At 40.4% G+C, this 19816-nt stretch overlaps 2 protein-coding genes across 5 annotated transcripts; both read left to right on the top strand.

Moving 5' to 3' along the window:
* The first annotated feature begins 82 nt into the window (after nucleotides 1-82).
* Nucleotides 83-7345, top strand: dmc1 (DNA meiotic recombinase 1). 2 transcript variants are annotated; one of them, XM_039787256.1, is made up of 13 exons: nucleotides 87-619; nucleotides 967-1011; nucleotides 2492-2638; nucleotides 2769-2851; nucleotides 3726-3778; nucleotides 3897-3938; nucleotides 4027-4099; nucleotides 4403-4494; nucleotides 4606-4679; nucleotides 4908-5022; nucleotides 6201-6261; nucleotides 6399-6515; nucleotides 7068-7342. In XM_039787256.1, exons 1-13 carry the CDS (start codon nucleotides 563-565, stop codon nucleotides 7135-7137), a joined length of 1029 nt encoding a protein of 342 aa, XP_039643190.1. In that variant the 5' UTR covers nucleotides 87-562; the 3' UTR covers nucleotides 7138-7342. The 2 variants fall into 2 exon arrangements, with proteins under 2 accessions (XP_039643189.1, XP_039643190.1); XM_039787255.1 differs by having other exon boundaries at nucleotides 83-619; nucleotides 4403-4679; nucleotides 7068-7345.
* A 450-nt stretch (nucleotides 7346-7795) lies between these two features.
* gspt1 (G1 to S phase transition 1) lies at nucleotides 7796-19743 on the top strand. 3 transcript variants are annotated; one of them, XM_039787251.1, is made up of 14 exons: nucleotides 7796-8226; nucleotides 8520-8564; nucleotides 10394-10660; nucleotides 10752-10785; nucleotides 11743-11820; nucleotides 12137-12317; nucleotides 13769-13923; nucleotides 14217-14357; nucleotides 15285-15378; nucleotides 16955-17035; nucleotides 17254-17427; nucleotides 18007-18096; nucleotides 18252-18420; nucleotides 19011-19743. In XM_039787251.1, exons 1-14 carry the CDS (start codon nucleotides 8031-8033, stop codon nucleotides 19061-19063), a joined length of 1758 nt encoding a protein of 585 aa, XP_039643185.1. In that variant the 5' UTR covers nucleotides 7796-8030; the 3' UTR covers nucleotides 19064-19743. The 3 variants fall into 3 exon arrangements, with proteins under 3 accessions (XP_039643185.1, XP_039643184.1, XP_039643186.1); XM_039787250.1 differs by having other exon boundaries at nucleotides 8520-8603; XM_039787252.1 differs by lacking the exon at nucleotides 8520-8564.
* The last annotated feature ends 73 nt before the right edge of the window (nucleotides 19744-19816 follow it).

Raw genomic sequence — 19816 nt, 5'->3', positions numbered from 1 at the left:
TACTAGAGGTTGTAATGGGAACATGTTCTTTTTGGCTGAGGCGGTAACTAATGATCATTTAAAAAATCCAAACCCGCTACAAATCAATTCATGGAGTTGTCCATGAACGCACCTGAAAGCAATAACGTTACTTGCTTGCAATGCCATGATTCATGTTCGCTCAACTGATAAAGTTATAATTTCCGACTGCACTTGAATTGGACAAAAATCTCGAATTCCCGCCAGTTTCTGCGCGCTAGCCACTTCAAGAAGCATAGACCAATTTACCTTTTTAAGTCAAACTTGCATTTTTTTTAGTCAGTATCTATTCAATATTAAACGTAGTTGAAAAAGCAAACGTCCTGGTTCTGATAGTTTTACTAACAGTGTTGTTTATGTCGTGAGCAGTTGAAAGACCAGAATATAACGTTAGCTAGTTAAGTTATCAATTTAGCTTACTTAAAAAAGGTTAGCTAGCTAGCTAAGTTAGTAGACCTTGGCTAAAGGCCTTTGCTGTATGAACCAGCAGAATCCTTTTTATATTCAACGTTTAACCCGTAAGTACTAGCTAGCTACATCGAGAATGAAAGCCGCAGAGGATCAGGTTGTTGAAGATGATACTTGTTTCCAAGATGATGAGGTGAGATTTCAATTTACATTAATGTTGAACTTTGATCCATTTTAATGTTAGTGGCCTTCCATGACATAAAAAAAAAATCACCCACAGATACCAATTTATAGGTAACGTTAGACAACATAAGTTAATATAAAATATTTGTATTCCAAACAAACAATTTAGGTAACATTTCAAAAATAAAAATAGTTTGACAGTCTAATATTTTTTTAATAAGGCACTGGTAAATTATGGTTAAGTTATGCTACTGACGTTTTTAAAGTAAGAGCTGTATTCTTCCCTTAATAGTCAAGCTTAATGATACTCCTCAGCAACTACCTCGTTTATATTTTCTTTTTCTCTAAATCTAACAGGAGTCCTTCTTCCAAGACATTGACCTCCTCCAGAAACATGGGATTGTGAGTACAGCAGGCTGCCTGTGACATATAGTCAGAGTTGTCCCGTCAGATCAAAAGTCAGTTTTCTATGTGAGCATCTATGGCAAGCACTTTTAACATTTAAAAGCTAAGTTTGACTATCCAGAATTAACATTGTAGATATCAACAACGTCTTTCTGACTAGTCGTAATTACATTTTGGATAGTTGGAATTGTCATTCAAGATATCTGTAACGTAATTGTGACTAGTCGAAACGACAGTTAGAGATATCTGTAATTCATCTGAGATATCTGTTTTGACTAGGCAAAACTGAATTACAGATATCTGCAATGACGTCATTGGACACGACATTCAACTCGTCCCACATCTTTCCGTGCGTTCATGGACATCGGAAAAACGTTGGCGATGTGCTGTTTGGATGCTCGCATGAGAAAACAGCAGAAAATCTTTTGTTATTGTGGCCTCCATGTTTTCACCCACCTGATGCTCTCGGCTACGGCCAACAGTTGGTGGCAGTCATGCAAAAATATGTTATGCCAAACGCCAATATAACAGAAGAAGAAGAACACGCATCCCGACCATGTGAACGCTGCCAGTCGGAAAAACAACGTAACCAGGGGGCGGTGCCTGTTATTCCGAGGTGGCATGAACGCAGGGTTAAATGACAATTGCGGATATCTGTAATTCAGTTTTGACTAGACAGAATGAAAGTTAAAGATATATCAAACGTCATTATGACTAGTGCAAATTATTGTGCATGACGTTGCTCTATTTTAGATATCAATCAGTGCTAATTACAAGTTAACATTTAACAGGTGCTCGCCTAAAGTGGGATGTGGGCCTAATTTGCATACAGATATCTGCAACGTCATTTCGCCTAGTCAAATCTCAAATTTCAGATATCTAATCAAAATTCATTTCAAGATATCTATAACTTGATAATAGATATCTACAATTAAATGATGACTATCCCTAACTGCAGTTTGAGATATCTACAACTCCATTTTGACTAGTCATAACTCCAGTTACAGATATCTACAACGTCATTTCGCCTAGTCAAAACTTAATTTAAGATATCTCAAAATGAACATGTAGATATCTTGAATTGAGGTGAATTAAAGATATCTTGAACTGGAGTTATGACTAGTCAGAATCAAATTGTAGATATCTCAAACTGGAATTACAGATATCTACAATTCAGTTGCAGATATCCGTAATTCACATAGTGGATATCCGCATCTGAATTGTAGATATCTGTAATGATAAACCCCATACAAATGAATGTCAAAAGTGACATCATTTGTCCTAGGAAGAATGTCTTTGTGGATATCTGAAATGACAATTATGGATAGGAAGAATGTAGTTGCGGATATCTGAAATGTTCTTTTTGACTAGGCAAAACTGAATTACAGATATCTGCAACACATATCCAGTCTAGCTGTTAAATGTTAAAAAGGCTTGCCATAAGCATCTCTCTGTCCCTCCCCTCCTGTGACCACAGAATGCAGCAGACATCAAAAAGATGAAGTTAGTGGGTATCTGCACCGTGAAGGGGATTCAGATGACTACTCGCAAGGCTTTGTGCAACATCAAGGGCCTGTCAGAGGCAAAAGTGGAAAAGATCAAAGAGGCAGCTGGGAAAATGCTGGTAAAATGGGATTTTCTATTGAAAATGGCATGTCATTCTTCAACCTGTGCTTCTTTATTCTTGGGTCACTGAATTATTTGGGAACATTACAGAACATCTTATGTATTAGGTCATTTTCTTTACATTGTAGAATGTTGGTTTCCAGACTGCCTTTGAGTACAGCTCAAGGAGGAAGCAGGTGTTCCACATCACAACCGGGAGCCAGGAGTTCGAGTTAAGATTTACTCCTAATGTTGATAACATGTAGACTGTAGGATTTACACTACTGAACATATTTATATGTGCATTTACAATTACATATACTCGAGGTGGGAGATAGTGATTTACAGTATCCTCTAGAACAGCGTTGTCAAACTCAGTTTCACTGGAAAATATGAGTCACATCAAGGGCCAGACATGTTTAGTGTATTGACATCGAAAAAGTCAAATATCTTTGACTGTATTATTGCATGTCTAGTATACTCTTCTCACAGCGTGGTCGACATAAAGTCACAAAAAAAGTAACTTAGCCATCAAAGAAAAAAGGTCGAAAAAACCGAGGGAAAAAAGTTGGAGAATGTGCCAAAAAAATGGCGCCAAAATTGGCAAAAAACGTTGAAAAAAAGTGCCAATAGCGTCGACAAAAGTGACAAAAACTTCAGAAAAAGTGACAAAAACGAGGTGGGCCATAATTTATTATAAACCTAAATTGTTATGAGGGCCGGATCTAAATCTGCCAGGGGCCGGATTTGGCCCTCGACACATGTGCTCTAGAACTTTAGATGTTTTAATATTATGATATAGCTCAAATGTTTTTCATCATGGTCTTAAAGGCGACACAGAGTTAATTGATATCATTTCCCTAATTTGACTTTTCTAGCAAAGCAAAATTAACACTGGACGGGGTTATTTAATCCACATTACTAATGATTGTTTTGTTAGAGCACCACTGGTCATAACCAAAATATTGTCACACTATCAATATCAAGGAATTTTTCGACTTCACCAGATACACAGACAATTAAAAAATAATGTTTGAAAGTGAATCTGTTAAAGTATTGCTAATTCAAAGTAAAGATGTTACAACATATGTCTTTTATCTCTGCAGTAAACTTTTGGGTGGAGGTATAGAGAGTATGGCTATCACAGAGGCCTTTGGAGGTGAGATGTCTTTTTAATTAGATAACCGTATACTGTATATGATATGATTATATTGTTTAAATATCACTCAGTTTGCAGCATTGCGTCAAAATGTTTACTACATTATATCATCCTGCAGAGTTCCGCACAGGGAAAACCCAGCTGTCTCACACATTCTGTGGTGAGTAAGGAGCCTTTTGAAAATGGCTGCTTCAAAGTGGTTGATAAAACATTGTGCAAGTCAAATTCTGTGTTTTGTTTTTGGTTAGTCACTGCTCAGCTGCCAGGCGAGGATGGCTACTCAGGCGGGAAAGTCATCTTCATTGACACAGAGAACACCTTGTATCCTCATAATGGGAACAACCACACACCATGTGACTTGCAGTGTGGTTGATGTTGTGTACCTCAGACTTCACTGAAGCATCACATGTTTGTTATTTGTTGTCCCAGGAGGAACCTTGGCTATAGATAGTCAACCCATTGCCCCATACATTGTGCTGATTTTGAAAACATGTTAATGAGGGATATTCCTCCAGCAGTTGTCATAATGTGACTATACAATGACTGCTCATGTGTGTATTTGTATCTTTTCTTCTTGTTATTCTGTTTTCACATTATCCTTGACTCGTACCGGTCTGGTTCCAGCCGCCCGGACAGACTGAAAGACATCGCTGACAGGTTTAATGTGGACCATGGTGCTGTGCTGGACAACGTGCTTTACGCCCGGGCCTATACCAGTGCGAAACATACAGTTCATTTAGAACAGATAGATAGATTTGACGCTATCTTTTGGCCGCAAGGTTATAATATTTTGGTGTATTCAACTTTTAGTCTTGCTCGCTCCTCAGGTGAACACCAGATGGAGCTGTTGGACTTTGTAGCAGCCAAATTTCATGAGGAAGGAGGAGTGTTTAAACTATTGGTGAGTAAAAGAATGAACTGTAAAAGGCATGTATCACATATTCATCATGTTTGTGGTTTTACTTCCACCCTTTATTTTGGTATTCTCTGTGTGAAGCTATTGGAGGGCAAGAATCAGCACTTTCTTGTTTTTCTTATGTTAAAAAACTGGCATACATTCTAAAAGTAGGGATTCTTTCCTAGCTTTCTCATCCCTTCAGTCTCCTTCTTGTCCCCTCCCTGTTGTCAGATCATCGACTCCATCATGGCTCTGTTCAGAGTAGACTTTTCTGGTCGAGGCGAGCTGGCTGAGCGGCAGCAGAAACTGGCCCAGATGCTCTCCAGGCTGCAGAAGATCTCTGAAGGTCTGAACCAGGAGAGCGTGCTTATGTGCAAATATGTAAAAGCCACAAACATCAGCCACATCTTACCTGCCATGTGCAGTGCAGAGAATGTCTGCATAAATAAATATTGCTGTTTGGTGACTAAAGCCCTATTCGCATGGGATAAGTATTATCTAGGGACCTCGTGTGAATTATAAATTACCCACCCACGTCTGATTTTCATCTGGCGCATTCGAACGGGATAAGCAAAGCCTGTGATTTTACTCAAATTTAGTGACATTAAGCAACAGTAGAAACATGGGTGTGGGTAGCTCTGCTACGTGTGTTTGTGTGTGGTCAGATCTCGAGGACACACACGCACACAATCTCAACCGGGTAGTCAGTCATCGTCCGAACTGCGACCTCTCCTTTTTCTTTCTCTCACTTTTTTCTCCAGATGGTGTCAAGCAGGGTCCGGTTAGATGGATAAAACAAAACATTTCACCAGGTTAAAATCTATTAGCTCAAGCTTTACGCTTGATTTATTTGTAACATTAACCTCTAATTATGAAGTGAGCCCCCTCGCTTGATTGTGCATTATTTTTGATAAGCTATTGCTTGGAGATGTCTTGTCGTTATCTCTAGATGTATGATAACATAAAAATATACTTGCCGCATGCTGCTATACATGTCATCCATCGCCATCTAATCATTCTATTTGTCTTCGCACTTGTGGTGGTTTTCATCTTTCTCTTTCTGCAAATTGTATATGATGTATAGCGACATGACCCAGCATCCAAAACACTGTCAAAACACTCCAACGCACCCTCCATTCTTCGCCAAAGATGGATAAAAAGGCGCAAAAGAAGGAAATAGGTACCTTGAAAAAACAAAAAAGCCCCGCCAAATCCTGGACAAATCAGAGATGCCGATTATCACAGGACCTCCGTTTTCGGCGAAATATGGTAGGTCATTTGCGGGGGAATTATTACTTTACAAATTACAGACATGACCGATTCGCACGGGATTAAGATCACAGACAACCTCCGCAATTATTACAAATGACTGGAGGTCACCAGGTAATACTTATCCCGTGCGAATAGGGCTAAATTCAGCTTTGGTGTCTCTTACATGGTGGTCTCAAATATGCATAAAGTATAAAGGAATCATTTTCCTAATAATGATGATGATGTTTGGTTTTCATTTATGTTTTTCTGAAGAGTACAACGTAGCAGTGTTTGTCACCAACCAAATGACAGCTGATCCCGGTGCCGGAATGACGTAAGAGTCATTCTGCAAAAAAAATCAGACAAGTTTTGTGCTTGAAATTCTGTTTAGTTGCTGACTCATTGAGCGCAACATTGTTTGAAGCTTTGATGAGATGTTTATTTTTGATTTGTGTCCTGTCCCTGTTTAAGGTTTCAAGCTGATCCCAAGAAGCCCATTGGTGGGCATATCCTGGCCCACGCCTCCACCACCCGTATCAGCCTGAGGAAGGGGCGTGCAGAGATGAGAATTGCCAAAATATTTGACAGGTTGTTGGCAGTTTTTGTTTATATCAATAATGCAGGATTTTTCATAATTACACCATTTATTCTCTAAAATAATGGCACAAAGTAATGAGTCAGATAATGACTTCTTAATACTAAAAGGGTCTTTGCTGTAGTTTAACATTGCTTTTAGTGTGTGCTAAAGTAATACTACACCCCAAACTTATCATATGATGTGAGTATTAAACATCCATTTTCAAAGTAAACCTATCTTTATACCTGCTCATCATCAACATAGGCTTAACTAAAGATATGAAAACCTTTTGTTGGATGATTTGATATAGTGGTGAGCATGCAGTGCATAGTGCAGGGCTGGCTTATAGTATAGAGATTTTATTTGAACTGGCAGGAGAAGCTGTGCGAGATGTATAACTTGAGAAAAATGTTCTAGGATGTGTGAGTAAACTAAAAATGGTTGCTAAGACTTGATTGTTAGGAACTTGGATCTCAGACATGACTCTTAGACTTAAGTCATACTTTTATTTGAAGAGTTAAAACGTTTGGGACTCACATTTGCTCTTTCTTGATATCCTCTAGTCCCGATATGCCTGAGAACGAGGCTACATTTGCCATCCTTGCTGGAGGAGTTTCTGATGCCAAAGAGTGACGGATAAAAGGAAGAGAGACACACATGTTAGCATAGACCCCTGTTCCTGTCAGTTTAAAGTTATTTATTTATTTATTTAATTACATTAACTTCTTCAAGTTACACTGACAATCTTGGCCCTGGTACGATTGATGTATTTATTCTATTTATATGCTGTTTTGTAGTATTTTTCCTGTCTTTCATAGATAAAATAAACACAAAAAGACATCCGTTTGTTATGTACTTTTTATAGTTCATATTTCCTGAGATTGCTCAGATTAACTACAGATAATCCTGCTGCTGCTTTCTTGGTGTTAACATGCTTGAAAGGCCTCCAGAGGTCATGCTCAGAAAGGGAGATGGGTGTTGAGGTGCACCCATCCATTAACCTCTGCTTCAGCTGTTTCTGCAGGTTGGCTGTCGATGGCCTCAAAGCGACATTTTTCATGTGACATTGTTGATAAGCCTATCTTTGCGCTTACTAAAAGAAGGAATACATAACGGTGTCCGTCTGTATGCAAATGTTTATGGGTATGTTTACATTTTTAATGTGTGTATATGTATATATGTATTTTATTTTACTCTTTAATTTATCTATAGACTGTAAAAAATCGATGATAACCATTGATGTATTAGGTGGTACCGTGATTGTACACGAAGCAGAAGTTCGGTGCTGGCCTCTAGCGGTGTTTGCAGGACATGCAGCAGCCGTACTGTACTGCACACCACTTCTCGTCGGCTACGGGATCCATACGCTTGCGAAAGCAAGGTTTAACAAAGCAATGGGAACTTCACCAAATGTGATGCTAAGAGTCTGAAACACACCAGCAACTAAACGCGTTTTATCGGAACTATAAAAAACCTCCACGTTCCCCGGCAGTGGAAAGCTTGTCAACTCTGGAAAAAAAGGAGCGATGGACCCGAGTGACACAGCCCCGGATTCGTGGGAGCTGGAGGAGGATGCCGAGGCCCCGGCTGCCGCGGCAGAGCTCCCGACTGCCTTCGCCGCACTCAACGTCAACGCCAAGCCGTTTGTCCCCAACGTTAACGCCCCGGTGTTCGTACCAAGCTTCCTTCAAGCAAGTGCCGTAGAAATTCCGGCTTCAGACGGTGGGTGAATGTCAGACAGCTGGTTGGAAGTTAGCTTAACTTGCTAGCTTGCTTGCTAATCCAGCTAAATTAGCCTTCCTTTCTGCAACTCGCTGTGCTCAGTCCAGCCAGTGCCACAGTTATCTAATTTCCACTAACTAATCAACAAGTCTGCTAGAGTGATAGTCGTGTGTTGTAACGGTCAGTTAGCTAATTTATAACACAGCAACAGTCACAACAAGACGTCAAACGACCGTCCTTGTCTAATACATATTTATGAAAGTTTGACATGCTTTGCTTTCTCTCCTCAAAAGGTGCCCCTGACCCATTTGCCAGCATGGAGGTGGCAGAAACAGCCGGTATGCAACCACATTGTACTCCAGGCACTGCATGTTCAGGTTATTAAGTTACTAATCTATCTGTCAGGCAGGTTGTTCACCAAAGGACAGGTGTGGTTCTAGGCTCAGGTGTGCACATCTACCTGCAGCCAGATTTAAAATGCCAGGCCAAACCTCATGCAGACTAGGAGAACGTGGATGCTCACCTTGAAGTCAAGTAGGTTCACTTATTGAGCCATATTTGGGTTGCAGGCATTGGTAAACCAATGTGCATGGGCCTACGTATAATATGATGCAATCTCACTCGTCCATGCCCAAAATAGACCTCCCACTAGCACACACTGTGATATGTTTCAAGCGCTGCATGGCTGAGACCTTGGTTTGCTCTGTGTGTCAGAGCAATTTGAATGTATTTGGTTACTCCAGTCACTTTGTGCTGACTAGTTGTAATTTGCCTAAGTCAGGTTCATTCACATTTTTGGCCTGTCCCAGATTGCTGTGTGCCTCTATAGAAGTTACAGAGAGCTGGTGGTGTTTTTTATTTATTATTTTTTTAATAAAGTGTCTGAGCACTGCAGCTGTAGCAGAGTGAGTGACACAGGGACAAAAAACCCAAAACGGATGTAGTGTATATAAGAGACCGACATTTCCAGGCTTATTCATGGAAATACTCGTTCTAATACTCGACCTGTCACGTTTCTGAACACGAAAGAAAAATTATAATTACAGCATTGACGAGACTCGTCTTTCTGAGTTACCAGCAGCAATATCTCACTGGCTGATCATAAACGGGGAGGGTTAAGAAGAAAATAGGGCTTTGTACATGACTGCTGGGCTGCATAATTTCATAGTCACGGAAATGGGAAGCTTATTTGTGTGTTGTCATGGGAAGATCTTTCTTCTGCAGGGCTCAGCAGATTTCTTCTTTTAGTTGTACTTGTTTGCTCTGCAGAACATCGCATTGACTGTGTTTCTAACTAGTGGACAGGACTAATGAACGATTAACTGCATACCGCAGACAGTGAAGTCTTGCAACTCTTTTTAGGCTGTCTGTGAAGGCAAATTCATGTTATGATGTCGTCTATCCTTGAGGTTTTTATGTCACACGCCACTGTCATCATTTTTTTGCAGCGGTTTAGATTTTTAAAATAGAATGAAGAATTTAGGATTAGAAATTACCAAACATCTGTAGAAATCTAGAAACCTAGAAACCTTGTGGTTGAAAACCAAAGAGTAATTTGAGCTGTTGTGACAGCATATGCATTTATTTTACTCTGACAGATCGGATATTGAAGTTACAGTTTATTTAATACATTTTTTGTTGTTGTAAATAGTGCCAAAACATCAGTTTTCTTAAACTCTGGTCAGGCAGTTTAACAGCAGCTTCACTGGAATAAAGATACATTTACATTTAGAATGAAATTACATAACTAAACCTGCATTATACACAATCATTATATATTAACACACAAAAGAAACATAATGGCTACAATAAAGCATATGAATTAATGATAATGGTTGAGGAGGAACAAGTGAATAGCATGACTTGAATCAGTTCTCTCTTTTGAAAATGGAATTGTTTGTTTAATGTGTGCAAAGGGTATCTTATTCCACATTTTTGTGCTAATGTGGTAAAAGGAAAAAACTGGCAGAAATGCCTCATCTTGAATGAATTCCAGGATTCAGAATCAATCAGGATTCGTGGTGAGTGCAGGGTTTCATTCCAGCCAAAAAAGTAGGTCCTTAAATAGTTCCTCCTCCTTCCAAGCTGTGGGTTGCCTGTAGCATCCAGACCTCAAAGAGAAATAGCAGGTGTACAGGTGTAGTAAATGTGTACTGTACGGTTCCAGCTCCAGTGGAGAATGGAGGCACAGAGGCAGACATGACCACCGAGGAAGAGACGTGGGAGCAGAAGGAGGAGCCGGGGGGAGGAGGAGGAGGCGGAGCAGACGAGGACCTGAGTTCAGGAGGAGCCTGTGAGGGGGGCGCGGCGAGGAACGAGGACGAGGAGATGATGGAGGAGGAAGAGGAGGAGATGCCCATGCCCAAAGTGGCTCCGGCGCTGCCAGATGCCCCCAAGAAAGAGCACGTGAACGTGGTCTTTATCGGTCACGTGGGTGCGTCTCTTTATCACGTGTACAGTATGTTTATTCATTTTATCCGAGGAAGATTGTGTAAAGTTTTATTCGTCTTCTTTTTGTCTGTTAGATGCTGGAAAATCAACTATTGGAGGACAGATCATGTGAGTAATCCAGTTTTAATTTAGTTCTGTGTTGGCTGATCACAGTGCTGCAGGACTGCACAATAAATGAAAATACAGTGGCTTGCATAAGTTTATACACCCATACTAAAGTTGCCCAAATAGATGAATTAAAAAAAACATCTTTTGGAAATTGATCTTAATTCCTTTATATAAAAAAAATAAGGAAAAATCCAACCTTTAAGGACACCACTTTTCTTTGTCAATGAATAATGTATTGTAAAAGTATTTTAAAGGCCCGTTATTTCATGGATCCAGGATACTTTGCATCCTGATAAAGTTCCCTTGGCCTTTGGAATTAAAATAGTCCCCCATCATCACATACCCTACACCATACCTACAGATTAGCATGGTTTTATTTCAGTTAGCCTAATAGCTGGTTTGATTTGCATTGAGAGATGATCTTATGGAAAGTACCCCATGCCAATCTCAAGGTATGGTGAAGGGTTTGTGATGACGTTGGCTGCTATTGTTTACTTCAATACTTATGCCCCCTGTATTTTAAGGAAGAACATTTATTTATTTACGATACATTATTCATTCACAAAGAAAATTGGTGTCCTTTTTAAAGGTTGGAAAAAAAATTCTTCCTTTTAATTAAGGCATTAAGATCAATTTCCAAAAGATGTTTTTTTTCTCTCTTTTTAGTCAACTTTAGCATGGGTGTGTAAACTTATGCAAGCCACTGCATCTATCTATTTCTTTTAAATGTGGTAAAGTGTGCCTTACTAATTCACCCACTGTATAGAGAACTGTTTCCAGACCTGTAAAAATTAAAAACATTTATGTTTATAGTTGCCACACTAGCTGTCTGCTACAGTGTACCAGGTTTTCCAGTTGAAGCCCCAGTTTCACTTTTTAATGCAGCAGATGCAATAAATATGAAGTCACGTCCATGGCCGTCTGTTGTGTCAACTTTCCCTGTTTTCTACTTTCTAGGTACTTAACTGGAATGGTGGAAAAGCGAACCCTGGAAAAATATGAAAGAGAAGCGAAAGAAAAGAACAGGGAGACATGGTGTGGAGAAAAAAAAAACCTTTGTTTTCTTGTGTCTACAATCAGCATGCCTTTTAATTATCATATTTCTTTATTATTAATATATGTGAATAAATTGCAGTAAGCTGTTTTTAAATATTTAAATGAAAGCAGCTCAAAAGCGCGGTCAGTTTGACCTACCCTATATTGTTGTTTTGGCTGTTTTGCAGCTAATCGCCACGGACTCCAATGTTAATCATTCAAGCAAATATTGCAACAGGTTTTGATTCCAACAGGCTTGTTTGTTTTATGAAGCAGTTATGTAGAACAAAGGAATAAATTATCATGGCTGTTGCAGGTACCTGTCGTGGGCTCTGGACACAAACCAGGAGGAGAGAGACAAGGGGAAGACGGTCGAGGTCGGGAGAGCTTACTTTGAGACGGAGAAGAAACATTTCACCATCCTGGATGCCCCCGGACACAAGAGCTTTGTCCCCAACATGATCGGTGGAGCGTCCCAAGCCGACCTGGCCGTCCTGGTGAGATGGACAAACGACAAACCCTAACACTAACTAGCCCTAAACCTCAAGACACACCCAGAGATTAAATCCTATACGGACACAAGTTACATAAATGGGCCGTACTCGATATTCAGAACATTCATATAAAAGCAGTAAATAACGATTTGCTATGTAAAGATATAGTGGAGTAATGGCGTCCCGAGCAGAGAATGAAGTCACACTCTGTACATCACACTGTAATCCAAGCTTTTCTGTTCTTTGTTTTGATAGCCATTCCAGCTGTGCGTGCATGTGCATGTCCGTGCCCTGTGCGTCGGTATCTGATGCCAAAGGGCGTGCCGAGGCGTCTGTGTTTGACAAGTTGGGGAAAATGGCCTTTTAGAGCTGTTTGGAGGCAATCCCAGATCACCCTTTTTTTCTGAATATCAAGTACAGCCCCTTTTAATTATTCCACTGATGTTTCACTGCAGCAAACAAGTTTAAAGTGTCCGTATTATGAAAAAAATCACTTTTTCTGGGAGTTGTGGTGTTATTTTGTGTCTCTGGTGCTTTGACACGCATACAAACTTTAAAAAAAAAAAAAACACCCATGCTGTTTTGAGTGAGATACGGTTTCTGAATGTGTCCTGCCTTCAGTCTCTGGGTGAGCTGGTCAAAATCTGCACGGCTTTCTACTTCACTAGCCGACACGAGGGGCCTAGGGGGTTAACTGTTAGCATGCTAGCGCTAGGATGCTAGCTCGTTCTCTATGGCAAAACACTGCAACAACACACACAAATTCACCCTAATCTACAAAATAAATTCTATAGAACTACTTGCATGTCCCTGTTCTGCAGGTACTCCACACAAAGTTGGAAGTGCGCCCTCGTTTAGAAGAAGTCTCCCGGCTAATCCTGCCTTGTACAGGCCGAAGTTGGAGAAACGGCTAGCTAGCTCATGTAGTCCTTACCTAGCTAACTGCGTATGTGTGACTGACAACAAAGATGTTACAGACGTTGAGAGGTCTCACTCTATAGCCAAAACAGAGACCTGACACTGGGTGAAAAGAGGAGCTGCAGCAATGTGCAGTACAACAAACATGTTTTTTTTTTTTTTAATTAAACCACGTAAACGTATTCTGATACAATCTCAAATTACAATTATGAACCTGAAAATGAGCATAATATGGCCACTTTAAACAAACACCCATGTACACATCTGTGCAGCATAATCCATTCTCCTGCTTTTATATCCCTGGCTCTCTGGAGCTCTGTGCCCCGCGATGGTCTGGAAAAGGCGGCTGTGTACCGGCGGCACAGAGGTCCCCCCAGCAGCGCGTTTTCATTAGTCATCGCACATTTCTAATGTAGGATTTATGCGAGAGTAACAAGGGATATTTACACACACACACACACAACCAGGTGAGAATAGGGCCTAACTGTCACTTAACACTGGAATTATTTCTGCCTCCTTTATTGGTTTTGTATCAGGTGATTTCAGCGAGAAAGGGGGAGTTTGAGACCGGCTTTGAGAAGGGCGGACAGACACGGGAACATGCCATGCTGGCTAAAACAGCAGGAGTCAAACATCTCATTGTCCTGGTCAACAAGATGGATGACCCCACTGTCAACTGGAGCCTAGAAAGGTGAACAGGGACTGGGTTCAAATAGATACGACGTGTTTACGTTTGCTTCAATGCTGCGTCAGTGGCGTCTCCACATTTTGTTTTATGCGTTGAAATAATCAATTACAAACACATGGCACCAACAACGTTGTCTATCAGTGAATTATTACAATTGGTGTTGACTGTCTGTTTTATTCAGATGCCCCTTTTTTATAGCTCCCACGTTGACTTCTGACTCCTTTTTGTAAAAATCCATGATGTTGTGCATTTCATATTTCAGTAAATAATTGCGTCTTTTCATTACTTTTCTGCAGGTATGAAGAGTGTAAGGAGAAGCTGGTTCCATTTCTAAAGAAGGTGGGCTTTAACCCCAAGAAGGACATCCACTTTATGCCTTGCTCCGGACTCACAGGTGCCAACCTCAAGGAGCCCGTAACTGAATGCCCCTGGTACACGTAAGTCGGCTCTGTGATGTTCTATGTTAGCAAAGTATGTCTAAGTACTCCCATTTTTATATTTCAGCAGTCATGTTTGAACTCATGAGTATGAAATGTTGACTGCATGGTCAGGGCTGCTCTTTCCAAAAAGGAACGATAGATTCAGGAAAACCGGTTCCCCTGCCAGAAGTTTCTGTTCCTGTATTGCTACATCAGTATTACCTTTTAATCTGCCTGGTAATGCGTCACTGACACAATGTTGATTCACAGCAGTGCTGTTCTTGGCAGCATCTGCCTTTTTAAAGGAACATATTGTTTTCCCTGAGAGATTGCAGCTCTGTACTGTGGACTTCTTAAACACGTTGCCACTCAACAGGTGCTTATTCTTGTTTATGATAGTGTTAAAGAAGGCCAACAACATGTCGTCATGGTCTCACCTTTTCATTTGCTCGGAGTATAAAAAGACTAGCACAATTTATAAATACATATCTGTACAACACATTACAGTGAAGATGTTTACCAACTCATTAAGGAGACATTGGCCAACAATAACTTCATTGGTATTAGTGAAGAGAAATTGTAATTGTGCACATGGTTTTATGAATAAGCTTGTCCCACAGCTCACACGGTTCACAGAAAAGTATTAGGGTTTATGTATTTCTTTTTATATTTTGTTTCTGTTGATGCATCGGGTTGTGTGGAGTCTGGACTTTTCTTAATGCTGGCTGGAATTTATTTTCTGCTGGTTCACACTTAATACACAGCTGTGGTTTAATTAAAACTAAATACATTTGCCAAAGTTCACTTGAAATAAGAGTCCCCAGGCTGTCACAAATCACTTAGTAGCCCATGCTAGGACACAGTAGCTGCACTCATGAAGACATGTCTGATAACAGAAATAAAATGTGAACAAGTGACTATTGTGGGTTTTTCTTTCTTTACCAGGGGTTTGCCATTTATTGCCCATCTGGACAGTTTGCCAAACTTCACCAGATCCAACGATGGACCAGTCAGACTACCTATTGTAGACAAATACAAGGTAAACGGCTGGAGAAAATAGAGAAAAACAGACCTCTGTAGCAGCTTGTCTTCTCCACTGCTTTTTTTTTCCCAAGCAGATGAGTGGGTGTCAAATTTTCTTTTGGTTTTTGTTCACTTGGCCCAAATCTTTTTTTATGTTCCCTCTCCAGTTTGTCACTCTCCTTCCTGTTGGGGGATCTTCCATGAGCACACCAACATGATTATAAACACACACACACACACACACACACACTGCAGCCTCTGCATAGTCAGTGCTCTTTAAGATAATTCAGCATCTTGGCACTCGCCTCGGTTTAGATGTTGGAAGCCATTCAACACATACTGCAAGTGTTGGTGGAATTAAGTTATTTTGCAGCTCTCTCAGTTGTCCCTACATTACTATAAGCATCTTTCCCTTTCCCACTCATCTTTTCTATTTATCCTATTGTCTTTAAGTTGTTTAAATACTCCTCTCTCCCTGTGACTACACAAGAGCCTTATGTAGTGGTTATATGACTAAGCAGCCCCAACTAGAGTTCTCCTGATGAGCAGATCCGCTTTCTTTGCCGAGAGCTAGATAAGAAGATTGATACCACTCTTAAGTCAGTTAAATCTGTTATCTCCGTTAGCTTAGCACAAAGACCGGAAACCAGGGAAACAGCTAGTGTTCATTAGTGAGCTTTAGTGGTGCTGGTCGGCAGATTTTTCTTAAATATGGACAGAGCCTAACTAGCTGTTTCATCTTTTTCCAGCCTCAATATCTCATCTCACTTTTCACAAGAAAGCGAATAAGCCTAATTTCCCAAAAGGAGGGCTTGATTCTCTTCCAACTTTGCATATTTTTCTGAGCATCGTGTTAGGGCCATAGTTCTTGAAATTGTGTGGGAGTTTTTTTTTTAGCTTGAATATATTCACAGTATACGCCGATCTTCTGGACTGCTACATACAAACATACTTAATGGGCTCGAGGTGCTTAAATTATAACACTTTTACAACCAAATAGCTGTGTGCTATGTAAATGAATCTGAGACGAGTTATTATAAGACACAAGTACTGTATATTGGACAAAATAGTGCGAGAAAACCAAAGTCAACAGTTGCTTTCATACTGTATGATAACAGTATTTTACCAGCGTTAGAATACTAATATTTGCCTGCTTTTATGTGAAAACCACATATCTCCAGAAGGTCAGCTTTTCACAACAGAAAACAAACCTGTTGTCATCCTCACACAAATGTATTTCTCAGCTATTGCAATAGACTTTTAAATAGTTTCTTTTTGCTGAAGAAATGGTTGAATTTTGTCAAACCAAGATACGTGGTTTTCATATTGGACAGTGACAATGTATTGTATATTCCAGAGTGCATTAGGTGTAACGTTACACTCTATGTACACAAGCCAGGTATTAGGATCTGAAACATTTGAAGGCAAATATTCTCGTCCCTGCCCAGTCGTCATGACTTTTTACTATTATTTTATTGATTAGCTAATGAATCACTACAAAGTCTATACAAGTAATGACTAATGTGCATCAACTTACTGATGGCTAACACTAAATTGCTGTGGTCATTCTTAACACGCGTGTGCCCCTGCAGGACATGGGCACCGTTATCCTCGGGAAGCTGGAGTCTGGATGCATCAGTAAAGCCCAGCAGCTGGTCATGATGCCAAACCGGGTGAGATCTCCTCCGTATGACTTTGCTGCTTCTCACAAGGGACCAATAAACCTTCTACTAGGAATAACTTCAAGGCCTCATTCTTGTATTAAATTTACTGCAGCCTAGATGTAAAGAAGGTCCTGTTACCGAAATGATAAAGTTGTATGTATCCTGTTTCAGTACAGCAATATTGTGTCTATTTAAAATATTTTAAAAGGTGTGTGTGTGTGTTGCAGCACACAGTGGAAGTATTGAGCCTGCTGAGTGACGATGTGGAGACAGACGACGCAACTCCTGGGGAGAATCTGAAGTTGAGGCTGAAGGGCATCGAGGAGGAAGAAATCCTCCCTGGGTTTATCCTCTGTAGCCCTGACAACCTCTGCCACTCCGGCCGCACCTTTGACGCACAGGTACGTCAACACCAGATGACCAAAGTCACTGCATGCTGGCATCTGTTTTGTTTTTTTTCTTTCATTGTACATCTGACTTTCAGAGTCTACATTACTTGGTGGGGAGAATTTGTATCTAGACCCAGACCATGGTAATTGTCTGGGGTCTGTTTAAGCAGGGACTTTGTAGGCCAGAAGCTGTGGTGCAAGCCGATTCATTTGAAGGGCAGCCGTTTATGCAGAGCCACCGCTGCAATGCATGTTAGCAGCAGCACTTAGCTGCTTGTTTGATGCACAACATTGTTGTGATTTGATTTATTATTTGGTGTTTAGATTAAGTGTGCAGAAGCCAGAGGGCCCAACGGTTGAGAATGAGGCATATAAAATGTGCCGATGTAACCGATTTCATCAGTTAAAGACCCATTTAAACCCATATTCGGCCGCTTGTTTTTAAATATATATGAAGATATTGAGAGTATAGATAATGAACCAATATATAAACGGATATATCCGGCTCTATTTCAGTACTAAATAAATACATGTATTATGACCATGTCAAGTCAACTGATCTTTGGACGTCGCTTTCTCCTTTTATTTCAGATCGTCATTATTGAGCACAAATCAATCATTTGTCCTGGTTACAATGCAGTCCTTCACATCCACACCTGCATTGAAGAAGTGCAAATCTCAGTAAGTTACATGCTCTACTTTCCAAACTGTTGCTGAAACATTTTACGGTATTGGGAGTGCGTTTTTGTTATGTATTTTATTTGCTCAGCCAGTAGTTTCTGATCACCTCCTGGCCTTACTGAACTGCGGTTCAACTCTTTAAATCCCGACTGCAGGCCTTAATCTGTCTGGTGGACAAAAAGACCGGGGAGAAAAGCAAAACACGACCACGCTTTGTTAAGCAGGACCAGGTGTGTATCGCCAGGCTCCGGGCAGCTGGAGTCATCTGCTTAGAGACCTTCAAAGAATTCCCTCAGATGGGACGATTCACACTGAGAGACGAAGGTAAGGACGTTGTGTGGGTGTGTTAGTAAGACAGCAAGTCAAGGTGCTATGTAGTTACTGTGAAAATATCAAAATGTTTAATCCGCAGCCCGTATTCAGACACTGTGCCTTTTTAAATAAGCCGTCAGGACTTCTGTACAGTTGTGATGTCACAACTATACTATATATAGGAGGAAAGTGCCGCTATAGTGCGGTTACAGTCATTCCCCGGCTACAGTGACAGTGCAGAGACACCAAGAGCACAGATGCGGAAGACCCCGGAAACACTGACCAATCAGAGCAGACTGTTTTTTTGGGAGGGGGTCTTAAAGAGACATGCGCTAAAACGGAGCGTTTCAGACAGAGAGTGAATACAGATATATTCAGTATGAGAAAATATTGTGTTTTTTTTAACATTAAAGCATGCAAACGTGTTATTGAACAAACCCAAAATACAAGTATAAACCTGAAAATAAGCATAATATGGGACTTTTAAGCTAATATGTTTTGTCACAGCAGAGATAATACATTGTAAATTTACTTGCTACTGTTCATGTCTGGGTTATTTTTCCATTTTGTCCCTCACTTCTCTTCATACACTCCTCCACTAGGCAAAACTATCGCCATCGGCAAAGTGCTGAAGCTGGTGCCAGAAAAGGACTAAATGCAACAGTGGCAGCATGCATGGAGTTCTACCACCTTTTACCAGAGGAGAAATGCTGCTAGAGCCGACCCAAATAGTTACTTTCTCTTTACACACAACTATGCTGAAGAGAAGAACAGGGACAACAAGGAGTGAAGGAGGTAATAAAATTGCGTCAAATGAAGAAAAAAAGACTGAATCACTTTTTATGATGAACAATATGAAATGAGAGACCAAGTCCAGTGTGTCAGCTTTCTCATATTGAGAGCTCAGCTATGCCACTAATGTAGCTACATGCCCCCCCCCCTTCTGTAATCCCACGGCGAACCGTGCAGTCGGCAGGCCACGCCATTTGTTTTTAGAATGGAGATGGATGCAGTGTAACTGAGTTTGGGGAAGAGAAACAAAACTACAGAATGATTTCATATCATCCAAAAGACCAGAGTTAGCCTGTAGTTATAATTTGCAAAGTACATCTCCCGTTTTAAGAGTGGGATTAAGAATCCAGTGGACATTTTATTTGGTTTAAAGGACTGCTGTACCAAAAGTTTTTAGTTTGGTCTCTCTCCACATGAGATGGTTTAATTGGATTGAGCTCACACTCTGATGAAACATGGGTACACACACTTACACAAACACAAACCCACACACAGCTGTTACATAATTGAAACTGAAAATAAATGATCAGGCTGCAACAGAAAGGTGTATTTGTTTTCCTTTTTAATAAGTATTCCCATTTGGTATGGCTAAATCAATATCCACAGTATCAATATT

This window comes from Perca fluviatilis, chromosome 21, assembly GCF_010015445.1.
Source record: "Perca fluviatilis chromosome 21, GENO_Pfluv_1.0, whole genome shotgun sequence".
NCBI classification, from domain to species: Eukaryota; Metazoa; Chordata; class Actinopteri; order Perciformes; family Percidae; genus Perca; species Perca fluviatilis.
Note: the sequence above shows the minus strand (reverse complement) of the source record. Positions and strands in the feature narration are given on the sequence as shown.

Coding starts and splice junctions, on each gene's coding strand:
- dmc1 (XM_039787255.1), top strand. CDS start 563: ATGAAAGCCGCAGAGGATCAGGTTGTTGAAGATGATACTTGTTTCCAA. Junction 2,852..3,725: donor ACCGGGAGCCAGGAGTTCGA/GTTAAGATTTAC, acceptor TTATCTCTGCAG/TAAACTTTTGGGTGGAGGTA. Junction 4,100..4,402: donor ATTGACACAGAGAACACCTT/GTATCCTCATAA, acceptor GTCTGGTTCCAG/CCGCCCGGACAGACTGAAAG.
- gspt1 (XM_039787250.1), top strand. CDS start 8,031: ATGGACCCGAGTGACACAGCCCCGGATTCGTGGGAGCTGGAGGAGGAT. Junction 8,604..10,393: donor TCCAGGCACTGCATGTTCAG/GTTATTAAGTTA, acceptor GTACGGTTCCAG/CTCCAGTGGAGAATGGAGGC. Junction 18,097..18,251: donor TTGAAGAAGTGCAAATCTCA/GTAAGTTACATG, acceptor TCCCGACTGCAG/GCCTTAATCTGTCTGGTGGA.